Source organism: Vipera ursinii (genome assembly GCF_947247035.1).
Source record: "Vipera ursinii genome assembly, chromosome: 13".
Lineage (NCBI taxonomy): Eukaryota > Metazoa > Chordata > Lepidosauria > Squamata > Viperidae > Vipera > Vipera ursinii.
This window is the reverse complement of record NC_139526.1, coordinates 17566500-17591954: the sequence shown is the minus strand read 5'-3', so window position 1 is coordinate 17591954 and position 25455 is coordinate 17566500. Positions and strand designations below refer to the sequence as shown.

At 44.6% G+C, this 25455-nt stretch overlaps 1 protein-coding gene and 1 pseudogene across 2 annotated transcripts; one reads left to right on the top strand and one right to left on the bottom strand.

Annotated features, from left to right (window-relative positions):
- The first annotated feature begins 204 nt into the window (after positions 1-204).
- CHST12 (carbohydrate sulfotransferase 12) lies at positions 205-1716 on the top strand. The gene has a single exon (XM_083372547.1). It carries the CDS (start codon positions 299-301, stop codon positions 1553-1555), a length of 1257 nt encoding a protein of 418 aa, XP_083228673.1. The 5' UTR covers positions 205-298; the 3' UTR covers positions 1556-1716.
- A 13816-nt stretch (positions 1717-15532) lies between these two features.
- LOC310646194 (QRFP-like peptide receptor) lies at positions 15533-16795 on the bottom strand (annotated as a pseudogene). The gene has a single exon. The product of its transcript is annotated as a QRFP-like peptide receptor (transcript).
- Between the last annotated feature and the right edge of the window lie 8660 nt (positions 16796-25455).

The window sequence follows — 25455 nt, the reverse complement described above, 5'->3', positions numbered from 1 at the left end:
ATGGGTAATGAAACATCTGCACAGAAACAGCCAAACTCAAAGGACAACCAGGACCCCTTTCGTACCAACCTCCTCCGATTCTCCAGAATTCCATTTGCTGTCTTTAGGAGGTTAGGCTGGAAAAGGCTGACCTGTTCTGTATTCTCTCTCTAACGTTTACGAAAAAGATCGCTCACCTTGTGCTATGTACCCCTTGCAGGTGGGGGACCGTTGATCAAAGCCATGTTGGATTCCAGAGGTTTTCCACTGAGTTGGAGATGAGATCAGTAGGACGTCGCTGAAGATCCCACCTGGCAGAATGACCAACGCCCGACTTTTCCGTCTCTCGGTGGTCCTCGGCTCCATTTTCATGATCTTGTTGATCATCGTTTATTGGGACAATGTTGGGACCGCACATTTCTACCTCCACACCACCCTCTCCAGGCCTCAGGGGGCGCTCCCCACGGTGGGGAAGGACAACCCAGGTTCTCTGCCAGAGGTGGATGACTTTTTGGAGAACCTTTTAAATTCTGATCTGAAAAAGAGCACCGATCTCAGCCAGAAGGTGGAGAATCCGAAGCCGCCCTTGCGTGCTTCAAGCAAGCCTGGGACCAGCAACTTGGAGGAGAAAGTCAGAGGCTACGACTGGCCCACCAGGGAGGCCAGCTTGGTGCTGGACCAAGCAAACCTGCAGAAGGAGAGACGGCAGATGTTGCAGGACTGGTGCACCAATTCCAGCTTCTCCTTCCCCACGAAGGAGAGGACCTTTGATGACATCCCCAACTACGAGCTCAACCACCTCATTGTCGACGACCGCCACGGCATCATCTACTGCTACGTTCCCAAAGTGGCTTGCACCAACTGGAAGCGGGTGATGATTGTCCTGAGCGAAAGCTTAATGGATCAAGGGGTCCCCTACGTTGACCCTTTGGACATACCCCGCGAGCACGTGCACAACACCAGCACCCACTTCACCTTCAACAAATTCTGGCGCCGCTACGGCAAGTTCTCCCGCCACCTCATGAAGATTAAACTCAAGAAGTACACCAAGTTCCTCTTCGTCCGGGACCCCTTCGTTCGGCTGATCTCGGCCTTCCGCAGCAAATTTGAGCTGGCCAACGAGGAATTCTACCGCCGGTTTGCCATCCCCATGCTCAAGCTCTACTCCAACTACAGCAGCCTGCCGACCTCGGTGAGTGAAGCCTTTGAGGGTGGCTTCCGAGTCTCCTTCTCAGACTTCATCCAGTACTTGCTGGACCCTCGGACAGAGAAGTTGGCCCCCTTCAACGAGCATTGGAGGCAGGTGTACCGCCTGTGTCATCCCTGCCAGATCGAGTATGACTTTGTTGGGAAACTGGAGACTTTGGATGAAGATGCTACGTACCTGTTGCAACTCCTCAAGGTGGACCATCTTCTCCACTTCCCTCCCAGCTACCGGAATAGGACAGCCAACAGCTGGGAGGAGGACTGGTTTGCGAAAATTCCCATGGCGTGGCGACAGCGGCTGTACAAATTGTACGAGGCCGATTTTGTACTTTTCGGATATCCTAAACCAGAAAACCTGCTCAAAAACTGAGCAAGAGGGAGGTGGAGGAGTGCTCAGAATTCCCAAAGAATCCTCCTTATTTGATGTCTCCCCCCCCCCAAATCAGGGGTCCCCGACCCCTGGGTCTGCAGCGGCGGGCACTCGCACACCTGTGTGAAGCTCCATTTGTGTGAGAGGCAGGTACGCCCACCACTGGCACAAATGGGTCTTCACACACATATGTGAGTGCCCACCACTGGCACAAATGGGTCTTCACACACATATGTGAGTGCCTGCCACTGGTGCAAATGGAGCTGCACAAGCGTGCAGGTCTGCTTCTCGCGCAGAGCCATTTCCTTTCTCTCCTCTCCCCCCCCCCGCTGGTCCACAAAGCTGGAAAGGTTGGGGACCACTGCCCCAAATCATAAGGTCCATCCAGCTTGACCTCCACAACTGTACCTTTTTCTACAGCCTTTTTTACACATTGCTCGGGTGTGAGTTTCTGAACCTTCCCAGGAACAGATTCTCAAAAGCCCTCCTGTCCAGTTTTACCTCTTATTTTTATGGTTGCGTTACGATGGGGTGGGTTCCACCGCTGTTTTATGTTGATGCTTTGGTGCATTTAAAAGAAATGGAAAGAAAGAATTAATATATTAAAAAATATATTTAATACAGAGCCTGCTCTGGGAAGGAAGAACAACAAAAAAAGTGTCCTCTTACGTTCCTTCTGCCCTCAACTCCAGCCGGGAGGGTGGGATACAGTAAATAAAAATGCAGCATGTTGCAGAGTCTCTGCTGGTAGAGTAGCTGGCTCTTAGTTGCAGTTGTATGCCTAAATTTATTTATTCATTTCCCGCCTTTATTATTTTTACAAATACCTAAAGGTGGCGAACATATCCTACACAGTTTCTCCTATTTTCCTCAAAACAACTTCCCTGTGAGGTGGGTTGGGCTGAGGAGAGGGATTGGCCCAAAATCACCCAGCTGGCTTTCATGACTAAAGGCAGGACTAGAACTCACCGTCTCCTGGTGATTGACTCAAAGTCACCCAGCCATTTTCATATATATATATATATATATATTCATTAAAAAACCCTACAAATAATGCAGGGAAAAATCATTAACCGGGTTTGCTGGTCTTCTAAATCAGGGATCTTCAAACTTGGCCCTTTTAGGACTTGTGGACTTCAACTCCCAGAATTCCTCAGCCAGCGTTGCTGGCTGAGGAGTTCTGGGAGTTGAAGTCCACAAGTCCTAAAAGGGCCAAGTTTGAAGACCCCTGTTCTAAATCATGGCTTCATCTGTATTTTGGCTGTAATCCAAGGGTAAGAAAGAGCATAGTATGTCGTCTGCCACAGTCCAGATGGACTTTGCAAGAAACAACTGTCTCAGAACACAACTGCTAGTGAAGAATCTCTCTAACTTTGCTTTCATCAAACCATCCCACGATCTTTAAGCCTGTTTCCCAGGAATCGTCAGGAGCCAATCTGTTTATAGCCAGTGCTTTTTTTGTAAAAGAAAAAGGTGCCGGAACTCACACATGTCATACAACCCACTTTGCCTACCCTACAAGGTTCCATCCCAAAAAAGGTGCCGGAACTCCGTTCTGAGCGTTCTATGAGAAAAAAAAAGCCCTGTTTATAGCTTTGCGGAAACCTGGTCTAACAGAAAAAGACCAGCAAAGATTCTTTGGGGCAGCCAGTCTTTAGGGTGATGTATTTGAGTCTATTCAAAGACGGTTCTGTAGAAGCTGGGATTTCAGAAGACCCCCCAACAACCAGTAAAATAAAGTCCCTGTCACAATTGCCACTGGATATTTCAGCCCATCTTAGAGTGCGTTGACCATTTTAAGTGCACAGGATTCCTTTAACACTTGAAATTTTACTTGTGCAAAAATTGCATGGAATTTGGCAGGCAGCCCCCCCCCCTCTTTCTTCCTTCTTCCCCCTCCCAATTTTGTGGAAAGAGACCCAGGTCTCCCTCCTGTATATTTATTTATTTATTTATTTATTTATTTATTTATTTATTTATTTATTTATTTATTTATTTTCGATTTATATACCGCCCTTTTCCCAAGGGACTCAGGGCAAATTAAAACAATACAATATATACAGGTAAAAATTAAATTAAATCTCTGGAGCCAGAAAGACTAGATTTCTTCATAGCTCCTTAGTTGCTTCAACTCTCCGCATGGGAAGCAGCTGATAATAAGACGTATAAATCTTCCCTTCTGGCTTTTTCCAACTTTGCTTGCTGCCAAAATCTGAAATGTGTGACTCACCCTTGGATAAAAACAAGGCAAGGGCCTTCTCAGGTTTTTGCGTGGAAAAAATAAACAAGGGTTGATTTGCCAAAAAGCAATCCTGAATCTATTCCGTTCTGACAGTCTTGTCATTGAACACAACGTGGAAGTGATTTGGGAAAGAGCAGGGAGAGAGTGTTATTGTGGTTTTCTTAAAGCAAAATTAAGAATTGTGCTTGGGCTAAAGAATATGCCCTAAGAGGCAGAGAGGAACAGTTTGTAATATCTTGGGTAGAAAAGATCTGGAAATCCTCAAAGGGAACAACCTGTTTCTGTGCAGTTGCTCTTAATCGGTCTTAATTTAAGATTTATAACCAGAGAATGTGGCGGGTGGTTTCCAGATCTGAACAAAGTCCTGGCCCTCGACGCTTCTATATTTTCCGGAATCAGGAAAACGAAGTCACCCGGAATGCAGAAGATGTTCTCCTGAAGTTCTTCTTTGGGCTACCGGTGTGCATTAAGTCAACTCAAGACTTGGGGAGGTTGGTTGGTGGTCCAGTGAGGCCCTTTGGACCAAGGTGCCACACCTGTTGGGACAACGGAGCAGGAAGGACCACCACAACAAATTCAGAACTGAGAATCTTCTACCCTTTCAATCTCCAAGCGAATGTTTTCAGTGCCCAGGTGAAATGCCTCCTCCAGCAGCATCTCAGATAAGCATCCTACCAAACCCGAATGTTTACCTCGGGCCTCTGAGCATTATTCTTTTCTTCTGTTGAAAAAAAGAAACCTTTAGGGCATGAAGATCTTCCTCCCCTGTCAAGCCCCCTCCAACTCGGTCTCTTGCCTAAGATTGACGTGAGGAGGGAAAGCCAGGCAGATACATTGTGGTGGGTGACAAATGAAATATGGATTTTTGTTTTTAAGGAAGAGGCATTAGCAAGAGGAGGAGATTTATAGCAACCATGTTGTTTCCTTGCATCTGTTGGAATGCAGGACTGAACGAGGTTTTTGGAACAGGCCCTTGTTTGCACTGAGTGCTTTCTGCCCTGGAAATAAAGGCGGGGTTGTGGAACCACAACTCAGCCAGAATGACACAAGGAAGCCTTCAACTACTAGGCCAACCGTCTATGGGGGATGAAAACAAGCTGGACGGGCGTTGACCTCGTATATCCCCAAATATCCCTTTGGGATTTTTCTTCCCATTTAGGGCTAGCAGAAAATAAAAGGAGGGTTTGTGAAAGGACTAACCAAAGCAAACTTTGAAGTATCCAGAGAAGTAAGAAGTGGAGCTTCTGAATTTACAGTGCCCAGTCCTACTAACACAGGCAGTATTATTCACATGTTAAAAGGTGACACCCGCGTTTTGTGGAGGTCTGCTCGTTCAGTAGCTTGTGATGGCCACTGGCTACTGGATATGATCTCATTTACAGAAGACTCCAGGGCAGCGTTTCTCAACCTTAGTAACTTTTATGGTGCCGTTTCTATGCACCCTACAATCACTTGATATTTGGGACTTCTACTTTCACTGCAAGGTAGGGTATAATGAGCCTGCATGTAAAAATATTTGCACATTTCTCTTTTTTGGGAATTAAGAGTTCAATAACAGTTTCCTAAGCTTCATATAGACAGGTGGGAAATCACTAAACTCATTTCAAGCGGTAAAAATGATGATTAGTGATTCTCAACTTTGTCAACTTTTAAGATGGGTGGACTTCAACTCCCAGAATTCCCCAGCTAGCAAGCACAGGAAGATACTTGCTTTGATTCGTTTCCAACTCTGGGGCGATATGGGATTGAGACTTTAATCCAGCCTATCCTGAACCTGACACTCCAGCTGCGATGGGTCACAGGTCCCATCATCTAGCCCTGATGGAAAGCGCTGGTTCGAGATGATCATGCTCTCCTAACATTTAAATTTTTAATGCCAAAAAAGCTTAATTCAGGTCCCGTACCAGCATCCTGACTCATAACATTTCCCAAGTTAAGCCATCAGTCCCCTAAACTGAATTTCTCAGCTGCAAATATTTATGTTTACTATATTAATATAGACCTTCCTCCAGGACACAAAGAACAGAGGGCAGAGCTCAGCCAAGGGAATAAACATAATATAGGCCTTTTTGACTTTAGAGACAAAGACTTGTTTCTTTCAGTCTCTCCGATATAGGATTCCTTTAATATTTACAATATGCAGCTCAGCAGCCTAAATAATTTATTTTCGATAGGCACATAAATATATAATCTTAAAAGGAAACTTTGTGGAGGGGTGTAAACGTTCTTTCTCTCCTCCTCTAGTTTTCCTGGATCAAAGGCTTTCTACTTTGTTGGAGTCTTTCTGCTCCACTCTCAGTCTTCCATTTAAAGTCCACCATTGAAATTTCCTTGGTCTCCTCCAGTTTTCTCCCGACCTTCTCAAGGTCACTCAACCTACGCCATGCCATCTCCCCTCTTTCTGTGAATCCTTTCTAGGGCCCTCCGTATCTCCACTTTCTCAACTACGTCCTTACTAAAGCACCTTAGATCCTTGAACTATGTCCCTCTATCTCTTCCTCACACCAACAGTCAAACTCTCGGGGCTTAATAAAGAACATTACATGATTGTGTGAAATCTGCGGGATGGAAAGACTTGGCAGGGTAGCCAGAATGCTTGTCAACCAGTGGAGAATCTCCACTTCTCGCCACAAGGGGGCGCATTTGGGCAATATGTTCTTCTAAGACTCTTAAGGTGACTTTACCAGATCCTTTTGTGTGTGTGTGTGTGTGTGTGTGTGTGTGTGTGTGAGAATGAAAGGCTTACGATTCTTGTTTGTCTGTTTGTTTGTTTCTTGCTTGATTTGTGGGGAAGTGAGCTAAGGCTGCAGCAAGCTGCATGGAAATAAGGAGTCCTTTCACGATCGAAGTTTAGGGAATATTTCATCATTAATTTGGGTCACGTTATTCACCCAAGCGCCAGAGGGCAGGACAGGAAACAATGGTTGGAAAGTGTCCATAGACAGAAGCAGCCTAGAATTAAGGAGAAACCTCCTGACAGTGAGGACAGTTAACCAGTGGAACAGCTTTGCCTCCAGAAATCGTGGGCGCTCCATCACTGGAGATTTTGAAAAAGAGAGTAGACGGCCACCTGTCTGAGACAGTATAGGTTCTCCTGCTTAAACAGGGGGCTGGACTAGAAGACCTCCAAGGTCCCTTCCAGCTCCTATTCTATTCTATTCTATTCTATTCTATTCTATTCTATTCTATTCTATTCTATTCTATTCTATTCTATTCTATTCTATTCTATTCTATTCTATTCTATTCTTATTTCTTGTTCTATTCTATTCTATTCTATTCTATTCTATTCTATTCTATTCTATTCTATTTCCATTCCATTCCATTCCATTCCATTCCATTCTATTCTATTCCCTCTTCTCTTATTCTATTCTATTCTATTCTATTCTATTCTATTCTATTCTATTCTATTCTATTCTATTCTATTCTATTCTATTCCATTCCATTCCATTCCATTCTATTCTATTCCCTCTTCTCTTATTCTATTCTATTCTATTCTATTCTATTCTATTCTATTCTATTCTATTCTATTCTATTCTATTCCATTCCATTCCATTCCATTCTATTCTATTCCCTCTTCTCTTATTCTATTCTATTCTATTCTATTCTATTCTATTCTATTCTATTCTATTCTATTCTATTCTATTCTATTCTATTCTATTCTATTCTATTCCCTCTTCTCTTATTCTATTCTATTCTATTCTATTCTATTCTATTCTATTCTATTCTATTCTATTCTATTCTATTCTATTCTATTCTATTCTATTCCCTCTTCTCTTATTCTATTCTATTCTATTCTATTCTATTCTATTCTATTCTATTCTATTCTATTCTATTCTATTCTATTCTATTCTATTCTATTCTATTCTATTCTATTCTATTCTATTTTTTATTATCTATTGGCTAGGCCTTTGAGTCAGCCTGGACCACGAAACCAACATCTGAAATATTAATATTTCTATTGTGGGCGCTCCATCACTGAAGGTTTTTAAGAAGAGGCCAGACAGTCACCTGTCCGAGATGGTATAGGTTCTCCTGCTTGAGCGAGGGGCTGGACTAGAAGACCTCCAAGGTCCCTTCCAGCTCCTATTCTATTCTATCAGACCCTTATGGAGAGAGGCATCTCTTCCTCCTGACTCTCTCTTGGTTTGATGGCAGCTGACTTGATGGATGCTGTAGCAACTTCCAGCTTTGAGTGTGGTTTTCGTCCTGGTGCACCTGCCCGAGATATGAAAATACCTGGCAAGGAAATATTTGGGTGTCATGGTGTTGGAATAACCATGATCTCTGTTCCTATACATGTAGCTGGCTAGTACTTTTCTGGCTAATACTTTTCTACCATGGAAAGTCTTCAGTGAACCATGTGCAAGGAAGTAAGCCATAAACCCAGAGAGGCCATTTGGCTACAGCCAGATAAGGTCGGTGAACCATGTGCAAGGAAGTAAGCCATAAACCCAGAGAGGCCATTTGGCTACAGCCAGATAAGGTCGGTGAACCATGTGCAAGGAAGTAAGCCATAAACCCAGAGAGGCCATTTGGCTACAGCCAGATAAGGTCAGTGAACCATGTGCAAGGAAGTAAGTCATAAACCCAGAAAACAAAGGAACCTAGGAGAGGCCATTTGGCTGCAGCCAGATAAGGGCATGGTCACAGTATTCCTCCACACCATTGGCTATTCAATTTAAGGTAAATTCTGACGTCTCCTGCAAATGATTGGTCATTACTGTATTTGGTATCTACCTCTAACACCTATGTCCTTTTAGGATAGTTCAGAAGAACACACGTGTAACCATGATTGGTCTATTTGAATAACAATAAAATGTGATTGGTTGCTTTTGCTATAAATAAACAAGGTCCACTGCTCCTCGTGGTTCAGTGTCCAGCATCCAGTGTGCATCCCAGGAGCAGCGGGGCCCTTTCCCCGAGAGATCTCTGTGTCTTTCTTTCATGGGCGCTAACCCTGGGCAGGAGCAGCCTCTGCCCAGCTTCACCAGCAGCATCCCAGCAACAGCACCTTCCCTGCATCCCCGCAAATGGTGTGTGTCTTTCTTTCATGGGCGCTAACCCTGGGCAGGAGCAGCCTCTGCCCAGCTTCACCAGCAGCATCCCAGCAACAGCACCTTCCCTGCATCCCCGCAAATGGTGACCCCGACGTGATTCTGTGGAATACGTCTTCAGCCATCCATACTCATTCGCCCGACGGTGGCCGCGACTCATCCTCGTCCGTTGCTAGATGCAGGAATTTTCGTGAGTATGGGTGGAAAATTCTCTCAACAGCAGACAGCGTATCTGCAGGAGTTGAGGGAATTAATTGATAATGCCAAAGCCTCCATTTCTAAACCCCCTCCTCCCCCTTTCCCTCCTCCTCCTTCCTCAGATCTCCCTCCGGAGAAGCTTCCTCCTACCTCTTCTCTTTGCCCTGCTGTGCCTGTCTCTCCCTCTGACAAAGAGGAAAAAGCCTCTGAGCTTGTTGCCATTACCATTTCTAAACCTCCTCCCTTCCCCCCTCCTCCTTCTTCAAATCTCCCTCCTCCACCTCCCAGCCCCACTCAAGGGGCACCTTTTGTTCACTCTATGCTTGCAGCTCATGCCTCCGAGATATTAGATCCAGAGGATTTAGAAGCTTGTGCTGCCTATCCTGTCACTTTTGTACAACCTGTTTATACTCCTCTGACTCCAAAAACTATTGATTACCTTGGCACTCATATGACCATCGCTGATTATCGCGTGCTGTTTGGCCACGCCTCTTCTGGTTCCCAGCAGGGAATCTAGAGGGGGGGCAGTCAGCCAGCCCGACAACAAAGGCTGACACTTCTTTTCTCCTCTTAATGCTTCTAACTCCTCTGAACTTTTCACTGATTCTCTTTTTCATTAAGCCTTTTCAGTTTCTCCGGCTCCCCCTCCTTATGAGGATTCAGCCGGGAGAAACTCAGCAGGGCACCTCAGAAAATACAAGGCAAATAGAATATGCCCGAAATGAACTCCTGTTAAAATTGGCTTATGTGGGGCTTGAAAGAGCCTCTTGGGGCGAGCTGTTCTCAGTAAAGTCCAGGGGCGCGCCTGTTGACTTCAACTGCCTGGAGTTTTCTGAGATCTAGCTTCCCATAGCAGGCTCTGAGCCAAGCTAAATTGAATAGGAAAGTAGTTGTTGTTGTAAACCTAAAGAAAAGAAAAATCAAAGAAATAAAATCAAGGTTTTCTTCTATCTTTTTCTTTTAATCTAGCTCTTTGGATTATTGTTTTGGCCTAAAACCCCAAATTGATATGTGTGTTTTGTTCTGTTTTAAATAAATGTTGTTTTATATGTGTGTTTTGTTCTGTTTTAAATAAATGTTGTTATAATAGTATCTGTGTATATATGTCTGTCTGTGTTGTTCTGTGTTATTTCCAAGACTTGGAAGAGGATCAAAATCCTCTCTGATAACACCAAACAAAAAGGCCTTATTTAACAATGTATGGTTTGTCTGGAGAAAGTATGAAATGAAATTTTTGTATGTGAAATTGTTTATGCAAGCAGTCAGAATGGAAGTGAATGAGTTAATTTGCTGATATGTACACGTGAGTGTGTTAGCCCTCTAAATTGCAGATTTTATTGTTGTAAAAGCCATGGATGATGTGTGAGAGTAACTGCATGTAAAGGAGAGCAAACTATTTTTATTTTTTATTTTTTTGGTGGTGAGATTTTTGTAAAGTTTCTTTTACCCCCCCCCCCCAATCCCGCTCTGTTACTTTAAGAGTGAGAAAGGGAGAGACAGCCAGAAGAGGGGGGGTGGCTGGTCCTTTTAACCATTTTTTTTTTCTCTGCTTAGAATTCCAGTCTGAGAAAGGGGGGTTAAACATCACCCAAAAGAAATTTTTGGAAATTTTTGAGTTTTTAGTTAAACATCACCCAAAAGTAATTACTCTGATCTTTTTGTGGAGTTGTTTTTTGTTTTTGTTTTTTTTTGTTTTTGATGTTTTTGTGTCTGTGTGCAGGACACATTGATAGAAGGTGATATCTGGGAGAATTTCCCTCCCTTAATCAGCACTAGCCTAAACAATTTTGCAGATCAGGCTGCCTCCGGACCCTTGGCCTGTTCCTTGCAACCCCTCACCCCCTGGGAAAGTCATTCATATTTCCATCAAAATTCCAAAGCTTTGCAGAAGCAGTTTGGCATCACCGCTGCAGAAGCAATTGCAATTCGCCAGCAGTGCCCAACATGCAGCAAACAAGCAACTGCAATCCCTATGGGTGTAAATCCAAGGGGATTGGAGCCTTGCCAAATTTGGCAAATGGATGTCACACAATATGCACCATTTGCCCCATGGAAGTATTTGCATGTTTCAATTGACACCTTCTCAGGATTCATCATGGCCACCCCCCAAAAGGGTGAAGCCACTAAACATGTAATTAATCATTGTATTCGGACCTTTGCAGTGCTGGGATGTCCAAAAGAACTCAAAACAGATAATGGCCCTGCCTACAGCAGTCAAGCCATGGCAGAATTTTGTCATCATTGGCAAATAACACACAAATTTGGAATTCCATATAATAGCCAAGGCCAAGCCTTGGTGGAAAGGGCTAACCAAACTTTGAAACATGCATTAGATCGTTATAAAAATCAGAACGGGGGAAAACGAAGCCCCAACCTCCCAGCATTGCAAGATACTCTTAACCTTTGCCTCTACACTCTGAACTTTTCAAACTTGACTGGCCATCCCTTAACCACAGCCGCAGAGCGGCATTTTTCATCTCTAGTTGCAGATCAGCCTAAACCCAAAGTGTGGTATCGCCAACTTCCAGACCTAACTTGGAAAGGCCCTGCAGACCTTCTCACTTGGGGAAGAGGCTACGCTGCAGTCCAGCTGTCAGACAAAGTGCTGTGGATCCCAGGTCGCCACGTTCGTCCATATCATGCCTCCACAAACACAACTGCAGAACCCATTAAAGATGCAGCGTCAACTCCACTTCACCAGCTATCCCATCCTGTTCTTGACACCTTTGACATTGCTTCCAGTCAAAAATGACTCTTTTCACACTGTTTTTGCCCCATCGCATGGACCCAGAAGGAACAACCTGTTGTTAACAACGAGTCTACTATCATCATCTATGTGAACTCTGTAGCTCATGTTCCTGTCCAAACTTGAAATGGTTTCAACTTTCAGGAATTATTTGGCTCCTGGTTTCCCAGACTACCTGGTTTACAAGCTATTGTAGCTTTTATTAGTATGATTGTATTAGGATGTACTATTTTACCTTGTGTCTTGCCTATCTTTATCAAAGTATTACTAACAGTATCCTATCTTTATCGAAAGTATTACTAACAGTATCCTATCTTTATCAAAGTATTACTAACAGTAGCGTATCTTTATCAAAAGTATTACTAACAGTATTTCCTTGATAGCTGAACAGAGAGCTGTTAAACAAATTAATTCTTTATGGTACAGTAAGTATCAATCCCTTCCCCAGGAGGATTCAGAAGAGCCTAATGCTCAATTTGAACTAGAGACTCCTTTGTCTCCTAAAAGAGGAAAATAAAAATGCCTTTTGGGCTCGCTTGCCTCTTGACTCTCCCGAAGGTGCATCTCTAAAGAACCCATCCCTCCTCAACTTTGAAGCGGAACACACAGATTCTGCATTTAAAACAAAAACGGAGGAGATGTTGGAATAACCATGATCTCTGTTCCTATACATGTAGCTGGCTAGTACTTTTCTGGCTAATACTTTTCTACCATGGAAAGTCTTCAGTGAACCATGTGCAAGGAAGTAAGCCATAAACCCAGAGAGGCCATTTGGCTACAGCCAGATAAGGTCGGTGAACCATGTGCAAGGAAGTAAGCCATAAACCCAGAGAGGCCATTTGGCTACAGCCAGATAAGGTCAGTGAACCATGTGCAAGGAAGTAAGTCATAAACCCAGAAAACAAAGGAACCTAGGAGAGGCCATTTGGCTGCAGCCAGATAAGGGCATGGTCACAGTATTCCTCCACACCATTGGCTATTCAATTTAAGGTAAATTCTGACGTCTCCTGCAAATGATTGGTCATTACTGTATTTGGTATCTACCTCTAACACCTATGTCCTTTTAGGATAGTTCAGAAGAACACACGTGTAACCATGATTGGTCTATTTGAATAACAATAAAATGTGATTGGTTGCTTTTGCTATAAATAAACAAGGTCCACTGCTCCTCGTGGTTCAGTGTCCAGCATCCAGTGTGCATCCCAGGAGCAGCGGGGCCCTTTCCCCGAGAGATCTCTGTGTCTTTCTTTCATGGGCGCTAACCCTGGGCAGGAGCAGCCTCTGCCCAGCTTCACCAGCAGCATCCCAGCAACAGCACCTTCCCTGCATCCCCGCAAATGGTGTGTGTCTTTCTTTCATGGGCGCTAACCCTGGGCAGGAGCAGCCTCTGCCCAGCTTCACCAGCAGCATCCCAGCAACAGCACCTTCCCTGCATCCCCGCATCATGGGAAACCAAATGCGATTCCATTTCATCTCTCAGCAAATAGCTTTTTAATGTCCTTGAGCTTTGTTTGCAGGGGAGCGAGTGAAGAGATTGATTAACTTCAACATCCCAGCTTTTATCCCGGGACATTAGCACATACCTGACAACTTCAGCGTTGTGTGTCAGTTTCATTTCTTTTCGGGTCATTAATTCCACATTCTGTAGTTTCCATTCCTGGGTCTCTGGAGTGACAGGGAGATTTAAATGTTTGATTGGAATTCAGACATACGCCGTACACTCTCAGCATTTGTCTTTTTCGATATCACAGGTTTCAAGATTATTTTTTTTTAGGAGGTGGAGAAGCTGTTTATTTATTTATGTGCTACCTTTATCATTTTTGTAAATGTTAGTAGCCAGGATTCTTAGTGAAAAGAGCAATTGACTGTAGACCCCTTACAATTGGATACCGGAGGAAAGAGACCCCAAACTATAAATGTAATTCTGCGGTAGCCGTTTCTTTATTTCCCTAAAGAGAGAAGACCCAGCTTTTTTTCCTATCCAAAGCTGACTTTCTTTCCTAGGAGAAAGCTTTTTTTATTTTATTTTTTTTACAAGAATTTATACTAGGAGCACTTGATTCTGAGTTAGAGGTAAAAATTGCCTTTTCACTCTAATTTTATGTGATAATGGAATTAAATTTCTATCAGCTGCAGGCAGAAGACATCTAGTGTAAATTGCATCTGCTGGAATCCTGGGCGTTTTAAAGGGACTGTAAAAGATGAAAATGGAGAAAAATGACTTTGACACCCAAAATGTTCTTTGGGGTACATTTGGTTCCTGGAGAGACTCCAAAACCTTGCAATTAACAGCTAAAATTGAGCATGTTGGGGCTCTTATCATCCCTGCAAGTGTTCAGATCCTGTCCTCCAACTCACGGTTTTCCTTTCCAGAAGCACTAATAAAGTTACCAAGTTGGGTCAGGAAACGTCTGCAAGAAAACGACCCAGCTCAGAGAGCACCAAGGATCCCACAGTCCTCCTCCTTCCCTCCTCCTCCTCCTCCTCCCTTCTTTGCCCCTCCTCCTCTTCTTCCTCCTCCTCCTCCTCTCTGCAATCCCCACTCCCTTCTAGCATTGATGATGATCCCTAGTAGGCTCATGAAATGTCTGCAACAAAACCACCAAGCTCAGAGAGCACCAAGGATCCCACAGTCCTCCTCCTTCCCTTCTCCTCCTCCTCCTCCTCCTCCTCCTCCTCCTCCTCCCTTCTTTGCCCCTCCTCCTCTTCTTCCTCCTCCTCCTCCTCTCTGCAATCCCCACTCCCTTCTAGCATTGATGATGATCCCTAGTAGGCTCATGAAATGTCTGCAACAAAACCACCAAGCTCAGAGAGCACCAAGGATCCCACAGTCCTCCTCCTTCCCTTCTCCTCCTCCTCCTCCTCCTCCTCCTCCTCCTCCCTTCTTTGCCCCTCCTCCTCTTCTTCCTCCTCCTCCTCCTCTCTGCAATCCCCACTCCCTTCTAGCATTGATGATGATCCCTAGTAGGCTCATGAAATGTCTGCAACAAAGCCACCAAGCTCAGAGAGCACCAAGGATCCCACAGTCCTCCTCCTTCCCTTCTCCTCCTCCTCCTCCTCCTCCTCCCTTCTTTGCCCCTCCTCCTCTTCTTCCTCCTCCTCCTCCTCTCTGCAATCCCCACTCCCTTCTAGCATTGATGATGATCCCTAGTAGGCTCATGAAATGTCTGCAACAAAGCCACCAAGCTCAGAGAGCACCAAGGATCCCACAGTCCTCCTCCTTCCCTTCTCCTCCTCCTCCTCCTCCTCCTCCCTTCTTTGCCCTCCTCCTCTTCTTCCTCCTCCTCCTCCTCTCTGCAATCCCCACTCCCTTCTAGCATTGATGATGATCCCTAGTAGGCTCATGAAATGTCTGCAACAAAGCCACCAAGCTCAGAGAGCACCAAGGATCCCACAGTTCCTCCTCCTCCTCCAGACAGCACACAAAACCACGCACCCTCCTGTCTGTGGAAAAACCTCTCTCCACGGAACCGATCCCTGGTGCCCAAAAGGTTGGGGACCTCTGCCCTAGTAGGCTCATGAAATGTCTGGATGAAAACAACCAAGCTCGGAGAGCACCAAGGACCCCACAGTTCAAACCTGAGCTACAACTGTTCTCTTCGATCGGCTTCAGGAAGATGCTCACGTCAAGGGAAGATGCACAGTGGAAACTTCAACCCTTGTAGGAAGATGCTTCTTCGCCAACACACTCTTGGCCATCCCTAGTTGATAAAGACTGATACATGGAAAGGATGATCTTAGGCAAGGTCTCCGCAGCTGTGGCTGTGGCCTCTGCCGCCGCCTCTTCCTGTTGCCAGGTCCGATTCTTTTTTAGCTGAGTCCATAGACCTCCCGTGAGAAAGCATCTCAGGCACAGAAGATGGCCAGCTCTTTCGCGAGGGAGAGAAGCTGAGAAGGGAGGCCACTTTCTTTTGGTATCTGCTCCTCATTTCCTTCGCTGATCTGTAGATGTTGCCCAGAAAACAGTAGCAGATGGGTTGAGGCTGGAGTTGGTGAGGCTAAGCCACTGAGAAAATGCTCGCAGTTGCAGGACCAAAGGAGATGGTTCCACATCCCACAAGGACTTGGGGCTGTGGAACTCTATCCAGATGTCCAGCAGGTAAATGGGCAGCCAGGAGATGGCAAAGAGAAGGACTAAGGCGATGACCATTTGAGCCACCTTCCGGCGGATCTTCAGCCTGGAAGCCAGCAAGGTCTGCTTCAAGGCACCGCCACAGTCTCCCAGGGTGCTGGTGGGGCTCCAGAGCCGATGGACAGTCAAGTAGCAGATGACCATGTTGAAGGAGACCGGCAAGCAGTAGAGAGCGCAGAAGAGGAAGAAGTTGTAGGTTTGCTTCAGCTCTTCCTGCGGCCACACTTCCCGGCAAATGGGGAACACCCACGGGAGATCGGACCCCACCCCAATCTCATCTCGTTTGTTCATAAATATCAGAGGCATGCTGATGCCTGAAGACAAGACCCAAACCATCAGGATGGTATTCAAGATCTTCCTCCGGGTGAAGAAGGACCGGGCTTTGAGGGGTTGTGCACATTGTAATAGCGGTTCAAGCTGATCACCGTCAGGCTGAGGATGCTGGCTGAGACGGCGACGGCCTGGATGAATGGCGTCGTCCTGCACAGCAAGTCTCCGTAGACCCATGCTTTGTAGATCAAGTTCCCGGTCGTGATGGGCAGGCAGATGCAGACCACCATCAGGTCGCAGATAGCCAAGTTGATCAGGAGTCTCCGGGTGGCATTCAGGCTGGGCATGTTGTGCTCCGTTTCCGGGTCAGCATCCGGAGTGACATGACGTTGCCGACCAGCCCCACCAAGAAGGACACCAGGTACAGGATGGTGAGGCTGATGATGACCGGATCGTCATTGAAGAGGAAAAGCAACTTCTCCACCTCTGCCCAGCCCAGCCCTTGGCTCCCGTTCAGCTGTCCCGACAAGGACAGGTTGGCCGGCATCCAGGGCTCCAGGTAGCTCCCAAGAACGGTGAGGCCAAAGGAGAGGTTCATAGCTGTTGGAGAGGATGGAGAGCAGAGACTTCAAGAAGAAGGAAGGGCTAGATTACTCCCACAAGGACTTTTTTTTAAAAAAATGAAAGGTAGGAAGTCAGCTAAGAAAATGTAGCCAACTTCCCATAAAGACCCCCTGAAATAAACCGTTTTCTTTCTTCCTTCAGTGGAAAGACCTGCCTGCAGAAGGTGGGGGTCTCTTAAGAAGAGATTGGACAAGTATTTGTCTGAACGGTCTAGGGTTTCCTGCCTGAGCAGGGGTTGGACTAGAAGACCTCTAAGGTCCCTTCCAGTCCTTCCTTCCTTCCTTCCTTCCTTCCTTCCTTCCTTCCTTCCTTCCTTCCTTCCTTCCTTCTTTCTTTCTTTCTTTCTTTCTTTCTTTTTCTTTCTTTCTTTCTTTCTTTCTTTTTCTTTCTTTCTCTTTCTTTCTTTCTTTCTTTCTTTCTTTCTCTCTCTCTCTCTCTCTCTTTCTTTTTTTCTTTCTTTCTTTTTTCTTTCCTTTTTCTTTTTCTCTTCTCAGGACTAGTGGAAACAGGAGATAGGGAAGGCATCAGCCCTCTGAATTTCTTGAGAGGAAGGGCAGGGTCCAACTATCTTGAAATATTCTCTGCCTTCAACTTCTAATGCTTTATTTGCAAACAATAGGAAATAAAACAGACTTTGCTGCCTGCCTGTCTGTCTCCTGGATCCCCCTTTTCACTTCCCCCTTAGAAACGAATGGACTTACTCGGAGCAGAGAGAGAGCTGGTAGCCAAGGGGAGGCTCGCCGGAAGATGTCTGCAGCAAAACGACTGGGCTTCCTCAGCCTCTGTTGAGGACATGCCTTCCTCACTCACCGAAGCACAGCGAACGCTCTTCACACGTGCAAGCGACACCCCCAACCAACCAGTCACGATCTGCAGCCATCCAATTTTGCCTTCTCTGCCCCCCCCCTGCAAATAATAATTTCTCACTTGGTCATCGAGACCCCGACTTTGCACTGCAGAGTTCGTCTCTCCCTGACACAGCTCACTCAGTTGCAATGATTGGGTACACATACACAAACAAGCACACACGCTTCACAGCATGCAGGTCCAAACCATCACAAAAGGATGTGCATGTTTTTTAATGCGTGCCAGTGTGTACGCAGAAAAAGTGATTATCTTATCTTATCTTATCTTATCTTATCTTATCTTATCTTATCTTATCTTATCTTATCTTATCTTATCATCTTTTCTTATCTTATCTCTTTCCATCTATTGATTTTTTCTATCTCTGTCATCCTATCTCTCTCTCTCTCTCTCTCTCTCTCTCTCTCTCTCTCTCTCTCTCTCTATCTCCATCTATTCTGTTTATATCTCTGTCTATCCTCTTTCCATCTGTCATCTATTCTCTCTCTCTCTCTCTCTCTCTCTCTCTCTCTCTCATCTATCTATCTAATCTTACCTTTTATTTTTTCCAGGAGACAGAATACCAGTCACCTTGGTGTGTCCTGTGTGTGTGTGTGTGTGTGTACAAACACACAATCCTCAGCTGTGACTCTCCTCCAGTCACCGCACACATGGATGTCCCTGCCTTGAAAGCCCTGATCACACACACAGATACTTCTCTGCCACACCCCAGTTTGGTGCGCTGTATGCCCAGCCTTCCCCTCTTCCATGCTCAACCATCTCCGACAGAGACCTTTCTTCAATAAAGCCATTTTGTGCTCTCTACACGCGAACCATCACACTTCTTCCTCCTGTCCCGTGTGTGTGTGTGTGTGTGCGTGTGCGCATGTAAATCTCTCTGTGCAGCACAGGTCACTTTAAGTCCGGTCAGGAAGACCCTGGTTGCTTTTCCTCTTGACTAGGCATCCTGGTTGTGTGGCTCTGGCGATCCTAAAGTGCACGGACACCAGCGGAGAAACTCTCTGGTGCTGAAAAGACAGCTCCTCACAAGCTTCACCTTGACAGGTGGTCCTCGACTTACAACAGCTCGTTTAGCGACCGTTCAAAGTTACAACAGCACTGAAAAGTGACTCGCCAAACGTTTTTCACACGGCCGTTGCAGCATCCCCCGGGTCACGCGATCCAAATTCAGATGCTCGGCCACGGATTCCTATTTATGACCGGCGCATTGCCATGGGATCACAGGATCCCCTTTGGAGACCTCCTGACAAGCCGAGTCAATGAGGGGGAGCCAGATTCACTTAACGGCCATGCAGACTAATTTAGCAACCGCAGTGATTCGCTTAACAGCGGTGGCAAGAAAGGTGGCAAAACGGGGCAAAATTCACTTAAGAAATGTCTCGCTTAGCAACGTAAATTTTGGGCTCGACTGCGATCGCACGTTGGGGACCACCTGTAGTTTTCTTTCCGCCCAGTTCAAAGCAAAGGGCAGCAGAGTCGCCCATCTTAGGAGAATAAAAATGTGGTCCAAATTTTAAAAAAAAAATATCAGTGAGTGAGCTGATCTGATTAGGATTCCAGAGGGGTCTGCATCCTTTATTGGTTTCTGCAAACATCCTGGTGCTTCAGCAGAGACAAATGACCACTGCAAAGCCGTGGTGGGGTTTTGCCCCAAAGCAGGAGGGGCCATCTGCTCTTTCACCCTGCGCCAATCTCTTTATGGAGAACGGCAAAAAGTAATTGTAATTTCACACTTGTGTTTTTTCTGAGTTTCCCCAGAAGGCACAGAGTGATTTCACAAATGGACAATTCTCGAGCATCAAGATTGCATCTTGTGAATCATTTATAAAATAACATCCTGAGGTTCTTCTTTCTTTCTTTCTTTCTTTCTTTCTTTCTTTTCTTCTTTCTTTCTTTCTTTCTTTCTTTCTTTCCTTCCTTCCTCCTTCCTTCCTTCCTTCCTTCCTTCCTTCCTTCCTTCCTTCCTTCCTTCCTTTCTTTCTTTCTTCCTCTTCCTTCCTTCTTCCTTCCTCCTTCCTTCCTTCCTTCCTTCCTTCCTTCCTTCTCTTCTTCTTTCTCTTTTCTTTCTTTCTTTCTTTCTTTTCTTTCTTTCTTTCTTTCTTTTTCTTTCTTTCTTTCTTTCTTTCTTTCTTTCTTTCTTTCTTTCTTTCTTTCTTTCTTTCTTTCTTTCTTCCTCTGTCATAAATATGAGTCAGTTGCCAAACGTCTGAATTTTGATGACGTGACCCTGGGGATGCTGCAAACGGTCGTAAGTGTGAAAAACGGTCATAAGTCACTTTTTCAGTGATGTTGCAACTTTGAGCGGTCACTAAATGAATTGTTCGTCGAGGACCACCTGTACCTGAACTTTCTCCAAACACACATTCTTCCTCAGCACAATCTTCCGTCACCCACTTTTATCGTTCCTTTCATTCCTACGATGCCTTTGATCTTCCTCTTAAATTCTGGAGAACTTTCTAATTAGGGACATCAAGGTTTATTTATTTTTACTCACTTCCTTCCCCATCACTGGACACGTTTTTCTTTTCTTCTTGTTTTCTCTCTCTCCTCTTCTCTCTCTCTCTCTCTCTCTCTCTTCTCTCTTCTCTCTCTCTCTCTCTCTCTCAATTCGGCATCTGCAAACATATTGCAAAGACATATTTGGGGGCTTTGCTCTGTTTAGGAAAATGGTAATCGCACGGGAGGGAGAGCGGAATGTGTAAATGCTGCTGGAGAATTATGAAAGGCTTCTGGGAAGAATTTTTATTTTATTTCTTATTTTTTATTGGGTCTGGAGTGGCTGACCAAAGAGCTCAGCCTGGACCGTGAATCTTTCATCTGTTGGATTGGCCGGGGAAGCCTGGAGAGAGAATGCAAAATTCTCGCAGAGCGTGGGAAAGGAGCATTTAAGAGGAACAGGGGAAATTCTTCCCCCCTCCCCCTTTGAGAGCCAATATGTTCCAACAGCTCATTTTTACGTTCTGTGCTTGAAATGTATTTGGCCTTTTTTTCTTCTTCCATCAGGGGCCCTTTTGGCTCTTCCCCCCCCCCCAAATCCTTGGGCATTAGCATCACAAATTATTCTTTAGCAGAGCTGAGTGAGAACCACGGAGGATTCTCTGCTGATATCTGCTTTCTGTAAACTGTGCCCTAGGCCTGCTGAAAAGGGTTTATCTCTCGGGAGGGGGGGAATAAGAGCTGTGGGCAACGACAATGGCCCTCTTGTTTGACTGGATCAGACGCCTGGCGTGGATTGGAGGTGTTTATTTTGAATTTAAGGGATAGGTGCCAACTCCTGAATGACTGGATGGTTTTATAAATAAAAAACATTCTCTCTCTCTTTCCTTCCCTCCTCTCTTCTAATTATTTTCTATCTGTTATCTATCATCTACCATTTATCTTCTCTCTCTCCCTCTCTCTTATCTGTCTATCTATCTATCTATCCAGGGCTTTTTTTTGTCATAGAAACGCTCAGAACGGAGTTCCAGCACTTTTTTGGATGGAACCTGTAGGGTAGGCAAGGCGGGTTGTATGACGTGTGTGAGTTCCGGCACCTTTTTCTTTTACAAAAAAAGCACTGATTCTATTCTATCTATCTATCTATCTATCTTTCTATCTATCTATCTATCTTCTATCTATCTATCATCTATTATCTCTGTCTGTCTATCCTATCTCTCTCTATCATCTATTGATTACATCTATCTATCTATCTATCTATCTATCTATCATCTATCATCTATTATCTATTATCTCTGTCTATCCTATCTCTCTCTATCATCTATTGATTACATCTATCTATCTATCTATCTATCTATCTATCTGTCTGTCTGTCTGTCTGTCTGTCTGTCTATCTATCTATCTATCTATCTATCTATCTATTTCTTTCCATCTATCATTATTGATTATTTCTATCTCTGTCTGTCATCCTCTCTCTCTCTCCATTATCTATTGATTATATCTCTGGCTATCCTCTCTCTCTCTCTCTTTCCATCTATCATATCATATCTATCTATCTATCTATCTATCTATCTATCTATCTATCTATCTATCTATCCATCTATCTATAGTTTATCTATCTATCATCTCTTTCTCTGTCCCTCTCATCTATCTAGAATAACTACAATTGACTGTAAAGTTTTCAAAATGCAAAATCCAACAGCATCCCTCATGCAAACTTGCAGAGATGAGGAGGAATCTGTTGACAGGACAAAATATTCCATTTACCCCTGGTCAGTCTGAACTATCAGCCAAAGATGATTCTTCTCCTTCTCCACCTGCTTCCCCCCCATTTGATGCGGGTTTAATGGGGAAATGAACATCCCATCTCATTTCTCCCTTTTTCCCCAGCTGGGGTCTGATCAGAAGCTGGCAGAAGGAAGCAGGCAATTGCAGGCATTATCCTCAGCGATGGAGGCTGGAGAGAAGTTGTGGGAACGCAGCGATCTGGAATACCTTTCGGATCAGATCAGAATTTTGATATGGACCCAGTCCAAGAGTAAATGTTGATAACAATAGGAAAAATTGAGAATGTGTTTCCTTTCTCGTTTGCTCTTCTCCAACTGCATTGGCCATTCAGTCTGCATCCACTTGGCCAGGCTCCCATCATGAACTTCATCTGGACACAGCGCAATGCTTTGACAAAAAGAGTAAAGATTTTCCAAACTGGAAAACAAGAATAAACCAACATTTGTAAAAGAAGTCAATTGGTCAAAAAGCAGCTCTTATCCTGCCTTAGGCATGAAAGCCGGTTGTGTGACCTTGGGCCAATCCCCAGGAGACGGTGAGTTCTAGTCCTGCCTTAGCCGTGAAAACCGTCTGGGTAACATTGGGCCAAACACCAGGAGACCATGAGTTCTAGTCCTGCCTTAGGTGTGAAAGCCGGCTGGGTGACTTTGGGGCAATCAACAGGCGACGGTGAGTTCTAGTCCCGCCTTAGCCATGAAAACCATCTGGCATAAAAGCTGGCTGTGTGACCTTGAGCCAGCCCCTCTTACTCAGCCCTATGAAGAAGGCAATGGCGAACCACTTCTGAAAACAGCAGGGTCTTATCCAAGAATCAGACACAACTGAACAGAAGGGAGAGGGAAAAAAATGTTTGAATGTCCTTGTAATATTATTCCTAGGCTGCAGATGGTACCATTGGGCCATTTAAAAATGTCTTTATGGAACTAAATAAATCAAACAATTCAACTAGTGAGTTATCTGCTGTGGATTTCATGCTTTCCCCAGAATGTTTAATGTCACCTTACTTCTTTTCCCATCACTGTCTAATTGGCACCATTTATAGTGAATTAAAAGAGATGTGCAAAATAATCCAGCTTCCTAACGTTCGAATTTCTCCTGCTCTCCTGGATTAGATTCTATTCCTTTCTCTCAACCTCACTCCTCACCTTGATTTTTATCTCCCCAGCATTCCAGAAAACCCCTGCTTCTATTTTTTTCTTGTAAATGAGAAGAAGTCTAGTCTTTTGGAAGGATGTGACCTCAAAGACCCAAATGTTCTAGCTGTTTAATTTAAGCTCCAGATGTCCTTCTTGCTATTACAGAGAACCGTACTGCAAATGATGCACAGTTTTGATGATAACTCCTTTTTGTAAATTCTGGAGCATTTTTTCATGCTGAACCTTCTTCCCAATTAGAAACTCAGATGGTTTTCCCTTCCCCCCCCCCAACCTGACTTCAGATCACCATCTCCATCCAACATTAGAAAATTCTGGTTTGGTCCCAAATTCAGCTGAACTCTTTAGTGTGGTGTTTCTCAACCTTGACTACTTTAGGTTGGGTGGGCATCAACTCCCAGAATTTCCCAGTCAACCTAGTTGGCTGGGGAATTCTAGGAGTTGCAGTCCACCTATTTTAAAGTGCCCAAGGTTGAAACTGGTCTTCCCAGTTGCAATGTAGGGCAGTGAAAGTTGGACCATAAGAAAGGCTGAGCGCCAAAGAATTGAGGCCTTTGAGCTATGGTGCTGGAGAAGACTCCTGCGAGTCCCTTGGACTGCAAGGTGATCAAACCGGTCAGTCCTAGAGGAGATCAACCCTGACTGCTCTTTAGAAGGTCAGATCCTGAAGCTGAAGTTCAAATCCTTTGGCCACCTAATGAGAAGGAAGGACTCACTGGAAAAAAGCCTAATGCTGGGAAAGGTTGAGGGCAAGAGAAGAAGGGGACGACAGAGAATGAGGTGGCTGGCTCATGAAGCAGTAGGCGTGAGCTTAAATGGACTCCAGAATATGGTAAAGGACAGGAAGGCCTGGAGGAACGTTGTCCATGGGGTCGCGATGGGTCGGACATGACTTTGCAGCTAACAACAACAAAGGTTGAAAAAAAAAACTGCTGTAAGGTCTTAATTTTTCCCTTCTGTGCCTGGGAAAAAGCCTTGGAAGGCCAAGGTCCATCTTTAAAAGTGGGCAGCAGAGAAAACCATGGTTCCTTCCTGCAGCCAATGAGGTTTGGCCTGTAGACCTTGTTAATCCTAACTGTCTCTTGCTGGTTCACTTAAAACCTTTCCACCCTGTCCAAACATCTCAACATGCGTTTCCTTGTAATCTTTCCCCCCCCCCCCCACCTCATCATATTTACTCTCCTGTCTTTTGTAGCCACCGACTAAAAATATTGCTAAGGTAAACAAGGATGAGAAAGCAGGACAGGTGGGCAGACAAAGGCACACCTGTTGACAGACCTGGTTCTCTTTGCACAGGGTTGATGGTGGAGGATAAATTATATTTGCTTTGTTCTGCCAAGTCAGATATCTCCCCGAAACCTTGGCGTGGTTCCTGTAATCACAGCATCAACTCAAAGATCCGGAGTACGGATGACAAAAGCTGCTGTGTATTCTCTGAAATTAACAGAGACTCTGGCATTTTTAGTCCTGGTAGTTATACTCAGCGATAATTATACTCCAGCGATTAGGAACCCAACCAGAGGAAACTGACTCAGCTCTGAGCTTTGACTGGCAGATTTTCCAAGCCTTGAGCAGTCATTAAAGAGAATCCCCTAATCCAGGAGTTTAAGGACTTGTGTGAGAAGACTCCTTCTTGTTACCTGAGAGTCTGGTTCCCCCCACTAGAAGGGCTTAAAAAAGGTATGCGGGAATTAACATCATGCCCTTAGGGAATGGATTTGGGCCTCGCATTGAAGCTGTATTATCTCTAAACTGCCAAAATTGTTTGAGCTTTAATCGAATGGAAATGAAGCCCGATTAAAACGCTGAAGAATCCAGAGAAGGAAGAATATCAAAAGTTGTGCTTTGTGCATCCAAATGGAAGGACACTTTGATTTCCACAAATGGATTAATGGCTGCAAAAGTTGATGGAGTTAGCAGAGATGATTAAATTGACTGTTTTGATTAAAAGGAAAAACAACAACAACAACAACAACAGAGTATTTTTGTTTCTACTTGGAAACCACTTCTGGACTTTGTGCTTTGATAAATCTTTGATTTTGGCTTTTCACCAATTAGATAGGTTTGTCGTTATAGAAATGGCTAGTTTATACTTTTATGTAAACTAACTGTTTGATGTTATTATTTTATTTTACGGCACCAAAGAGAGCCGGAAATCAACATGTTTTTTTCCCCTCTTTCCTTACATTTTCCCCTTCCCTTCTCCCTCCCCCATTTTCCTACTATTTTGTATTTTTCTATTTTATATTATAAACTAATAAAGAAAAATGTGTGTTGCCTACAATACCTCTTTTGATCTCCTTAGGAGTTCCTTGGAAGTTCTTTCTCTATTGATCCATGGAGATAGTTTCTCCATAACTTTCTTGCTACATTCACACAGAGTTTTGACATT

Coding starts and splice junctions, on each gene's coding strand:
- CHST12 (XM_083372547.1), top strand. CDS start 299: ATGACCAACGCCCGACTTTTCCGTCTCTCGGTGGTCCTCGGCTCCATT.